The following is a 5,936-nucleotide window of genomic DNA, read 5'->3' as shown; positions in this document are numbered from 1 at the left end:
TTTCATTTATAATACATGCACATACAGTAGACCTTAGATTTAGTTAAAGCTAAGCGTGAAATAAACTCTCTCGTCCTCGCGCACACACTTACACATACTCGTACACATTAACACACACACGCACACACACACACACACACACACATATATATATATATATATATATATATATATATATATATATATATATATATATATATATATATATATATATTATATATATATCAACAAGTATCAAATATTGGCATGTGATACATTATGATAGGCCAAAAGCCATAGAACCCTAGAGCGTCAAATCTTAAGTGAATATTAACCTATGATGGAGACTTCCCAATGTTCACTTTTTGCAAACCCAATCTGGGCTGGGGGCTTTTTTAATAATCCATGGAACCAACCATCTGACTGCTCGTTGACTTTGTCTTTGGCTTCATTTCAGAGGATGAGAGCGTGAAGAAGACGCTTCGTAGGGTGAGTCAATTTGACTAAAAGACTCCAGCGGACCGTCGAGGGGGACGTGGAGGAGAGAGGAGTGAGGGGAGGAGGAGGAGGAGAGGAAGAGGAGAAGAGTGAGTGAGGGGATATGCCAGCCGCACGCTCCTCCTTCCTGGGAGAGAATCTCAATGTCGATTCTGCTGTCTCCGCAACATCTCTCATCTCAGTCACAGGTATTTTGTCTTTTTCCTCTAATCATTATTGTTCTTAGTCTTTTTAATTTGTCATTTTATGCAACTGTTATTTAAACACGGACACTTTCCTTTCTTATCTCTTCAATTTTTTTTAGGTGGAGGGGGGGGGGGGGTATAAAATTGTTTTAAGTAATATACCTTTATCATCTTTTTTTATTTTCATACACTTTCGAAAGTTGGTCACGTCTCCATTTAACAGGCTACCCCTCAGTGACTGACTATTTTGATATCTTCTAATTATTATTCTTATTATTTCGCCTTTTGAGTATATTTTTCTATTTTCATTCCCATATCACTTTTAGTGTATATATATCATATTCATTGATATAATCTTTTTAATTTCTCTATCTACGGCTTTCTTTTTTTCTCTACTTTGCATTTATCTATATTTCATATTGGCTTATGTATCCTCAATATTACTAATATACCTTAGCCATAATATTGAAGAAAATAAGTAATTTCAAACATTATTATGATTTCATAACTATTAAGAAGTATTCTGAATATGAAGTATTTTCAGCTTGCTTGGTAATGTGTGAAAAAATTCTCTCTCTCTGTCGATATATGCATCCTGCAACCATGAATGAAAGTAAGAAAACTCAGCAAACTGAAAAGAAAAAATGAAAGTAAAAATGAAACAAAAAAAAGAAATAAAAAAGCAGGCCGTGTATATACCGCGCTATGCACCCAAAGGCCCCAAGATGTGAGGCCTTTCAACCCAAATATGCACATTTAGAGCCCAACTACAAAGAATTGCATCTATAATGTCAGGGGTTGGTGCAGATATGGGGATAATTGCAGGTATACAGTGAACCCTCGTTTATCGCGGTAGATAGGTTCCAGTCGCTGCCGGCCGCGATAGGTGAAAATCCGCGAAGTAAGTGACACCATATTTACCTATTTATTCAACATGTATATTCAGACTTTTAAAACCTTCCCTTGTATGTAGTACTGTTAACAAACTACCCTTTAATGTACAGAACACTTAATGCATGTACTACAGTACCCTAAACTAAAACAGGCACCAATATTAAAGGTGATTTTATATCATGCATTTCCTAAACATGCTAAAAAGCACGATAAAAAAATGGCAACCAATGTTTTGTTTACATTTATCTCTGATCATAATGTAGAAACAAACTGGAGGTAGAGCTTTGCTTATTACCCAGACATATTTCCCATACTTTTTCCCTTAGAACTACATCACATCTTCCTACTTTAGATAGATATATATATATATATATATATATAATATATATATATATATATATATATATATATAATATATATATATATATATATATATATATATATATGTATATATATATATATATATTATATATATATATATATATATATATATAATATATATATATTATACATGTGTGTGTGTGTGTGTGTGTGTATATATATATATATATATATATATATATATATATTATATATATATATATATATATATATATATATATATATATATATATATATTTATATGTATACACATATACATACCTACATATATACATAAATACATGCATACATATATATATATATATATATATATATATATATATAGGCCTATTACTGTACATATATGGGTTATGGAAAAAATCCGCGAAGTGGTGAATCCGCGATGGTCGAAACCGCGAAGTAGCGAGGGTTCACTGTACACACAAAAATAAATATGAAGGCGAAAGAGTAAATATAAAATAAAAGTTGGATTTTTTAATGGCAGAATTCCGGGGAAATGAAGAAAAGAACATCATATCAGAACAGGAAGGAAGCATGGGAGAATCCATATTATTACCAATATTAAATAATGGGGATGAAACACAAACCATAATAGTGATGAATGCACAGGGTTCAGTCACGAGATACTACCGCTAGAGAGTTATTGGGTCCTTTGACTGGCCAGACAGTACTACATAGGACCCTTCTCTCTGGTTACGGTTCTTTCCCTTTGCCTACACAGACACCGAATAGTCTGGCCTATCCTTTACAGATTCTCCTCTGTCCTCATACACCTGACAACACTGTGATTACTAGACAATTCTTCTTTCACCCAAGGGGTTAACTACTGCACTGTAATTGTTCAGTGGCTACTTTCCTCTTGGTAAGGGTAGAAGAGACTCTTTAGCTATGGTAAGCAGCTCTTCTAGGAGAAGGACACTCCAAAATCAAACCATTGTTGTCTATTCTTGGGTAGTGCCATAGCCTCTGTACCATGGTCTTACACTGCCTTGGGTAAGAGTTCTCTTGCTTGAGGGTACACTTGGGCACACTTTTCTATCTAGTTTCTCTTCCTCTTGTTCTGTTCAAGTTTTTATAGTTTAAATAGGAAATATTTATCTTAATATTGTTTACTATTCCTAAAATGTTCTATTTTTCCATATTTCCTTATTTCCTTTCCTTGCTGGGCTATTTTCCCTGTTGGGGCCCCCTGGGCTTATAGCATCCTGCTTTTCCAACTAGGGTTGTAGCTTAGCATTTAATGATAATAATAATAACTCTAAAAGGAAAATAGAGTTCTTAGAAGAACTAACCCAAATTGAAAAAATATATATATTAAATATAAGCGAAACATGGGTATTCCCAAGAGACTGGCAGTGATGACCAGATAAATGGTTTCCAAACTTATAGATCAGACAGAGCAAATAGGAATCAAGGAGGAACCACAATATATGGAAGAGACATAAATCAAGGAAAAATACAGCAACACAGAATGTGAATTGATTGCGGTAGAATTTGAATTTGAAAAACTAGTGAATATTGTAGTTTACAGACCCCCAAAGACTAAGGGAGTTTGACATAATAATAGAAAAAATAGATGATATATGTAGAAACCATAAAGACTGGAATATACTCCTATCCGGAGATTTTAAATTTCCTTTCGTGGATTGGAAAGAACGGATAGAATAAAGTGGTTGTATGTATGCATATAAAAAAGAGAGTAATAGTAGCGCAGAAGATAAGAGGCAATTTGAAAAGCTTCAAGATATGCTATTAGAACATAATATGCAACAAATAAACCACATTCCAACAAGAAAGGAAAATGTCCTAGATCTAGTATTTGTGAATGAGGTGAATTATGTTAAAGAAATAATAGTGTATAACACGGGAATTTCAGACCACAATGTCATAGGATTAATAGTCCATTCCAAAGCAAGTGATCGCAGAATTAATCAAAGCACAAAACGTTGGGAAGGATATGGAAAATATAATTTTTATGGTAAGAATATAAAATGGTCAGAAATAAATGAAGAACTGAATAAAGAATGGAAAAATGTATTTGTAAGTGATAATATACAGGTAAATACGGACATACTGTACAAAATACTGAAGAAAATTGTTGAAAAACATGTACCAAAAAAAAAAAAAACAATAAACAAAAGTCATGCATACCAAGAGACAGAAGGATCTTATATCAGAAAATTAGAAAGTGGAAGAAAAATCTTGCAAAAGAAAAAAAAATTGTGGAAAATGATGGAAATAAAATGTAAGATAGAAAATGCAAAATAAAAGATTATACAGTCGAAAGAAAATGAAAAAAGGGACTTAGAAGAAAGGACACTTCAAAATATAAAAAAAAAAAAAACACCCAAAAGTACTTTACTCCTATGCAAAAAAGATGAATAAAGGGAGATTAGAAATAGGCCCTCTAAGAATTGAAGGACGGCTAACGAATGAAAAAAAGGAAATATGTAACATATTAGCAGAAAAATATAAGCATGAGTTCACGCCAAGAATTGCGAATGAGAATAATGAAACAGAAATGAGAGAAGAGAATGTTGAATATCTAACGAATATAGATATTAATGAAGCAGATATTGTCAAGGCTATAAACGAAATTAAAAATGGATCGGCAGCTGGACCAGATGGAGTTCCAGCGATTTTGTTAAAAAAAACTGCAAACACTATCGCGAAGCCGCTTGCAATACTGCTAAGACAAAGTGTAGATATGAGCGAGATATATGTTAAACATAAATTAGCTTATATAACCCCTATCTTCAAAAGTGGATCAAAACTAGAGGCAAGCAATTATAGACCTGTTAGTCTAACATCACATATTATGAAAGTGTATGAGAGGGTAATAAAAAAGAAAATAATGAATTATTTGGTTAAAAATAATCTGTTTAATATAGGTCAACACGGTTTTGTGCCCGGAAAAAGTACACAAACCCAACTGAAAGCACACTATGAAAACGTATACAAAAATATGATAAATGAAAAAGACACAGATATGATCTATCTAGATTTTGCAAAAGCCTTTGACAAGGTAGACCATAATATATTAGAGAAAAAAATGAGAAAACATAATATTGTGGGAAAGATAGGAAAATGGGTAAAAGAATTCCTGCAAAACAGAAAACATATAGTGGTTGCAAATGACGAGAAATCGGATGAAGCTCAGGTGATATCTGGTGTGCCACAAGCTACGGTATTAGCTGCACTGCTGTGTGTTATTATGATCTCAGACATAGACTGTGATGGTGAAAACTCTGTAGTGAGAAGTTTCGCCGATGACACAAGAATAAGTAGAGAAATTACTTGTGATGAAGATAGGAACTCACTACAAAGAGATCTAAACAAAATATATGAATAGGCGGAGATAAATAGGATGGTATTTAACTCCGATAAATTCGAATCAATGAATTATGGAAACAGAGAAGGAATGGTATATGCATACAGGGGACCTAATAACGAGACAATCACAAACAAGGAAGCAATTAAAGACCTTGGTGTAATGTTAAATAGGAATATGTTATGCAACGACCAAATAACTACACTGTTGGCTAAATGTAAAGCAAAAATGGGAATGTTATTCAGACAATTTAAAACAAGAAAAGCTGAACACATGATTATGCTTTACAAAACTTATGTACGTAGTACACTCGAGTACTGCAATGTGATATGGTATCCACACTACCAAAAGGATATTGCACAAATAGAGAGTGTACAAAGGTCCTATACTGCTAGAAAAGAAGAAGTTATGGACCTTGACTACTGGGAAAGACTGCAATTTTTAAAACTATACAGTCTTGAAAGGAGAAGAGAACGTTACATGATAATACAAGCATGGAAGCAAATAGAAGGAATTACTGAAAACATCATGGAGCTAAAAATGTCAGAAAGAGCAAGCCGAGGTATATTAATAGTGCCAAAAAATATACCAGGAAAACTAAGGAAGGCACACAGGACATTAATCCACTACGCACCAGCATCGATAATGCAGCGACTATTTGATGTGCT

The 5,936-nt window shown here is 33.3% G+C and overlaps 1 protein-coding gene across 4 annotated transcripts in view; it reads left to right on the top strand.

The window, feature by feature from the left end:
• The first annotated feature begins 440 nt into the window (after window positions 1-440).
• LOC137645763 (serine/threonine-protein kinase NIM1-like) overlaps window positions 441-5,936 on the top strand; it is a 132,699-nt gene continuing 127,203 nt past the window's right edge. For all 4 annotated transcript variants that reach the window (XM_068378673.1, XM_068378670.1, XM_068378672.1 and 1 more), the window contains exon 1: window positions 441-665. In XM_068378673.1, coding sequence (XP_068234774.1) covers window positions 581-665 — 85 coding nt within the window. In that variant the 5' untranslated portion in view covers window positions 441-580. The remainder of the gene's footprint in view (window positions 666-5,936) is intronic.

This window comes from Palaemon carinicauda, chromosome 8 (genome assembly GCF_036898095.1).
Source record: "Palaemon carinicauda isolate YSFRI2023 chromosome 8, ASM3689809v2, whole genome shotgun sequence".
NCBI lineage: Eukaryota > Metazoa > Arthropoda > Malacostraca > Decapoda > Palaemonidae > Palaemon > Palaemon carinicauda.
The sequence above is the reverse complement of the archived record's forward strand: the minus strand, read 5'-3'. Positions and strand labels throughout refer to the sequence as shown.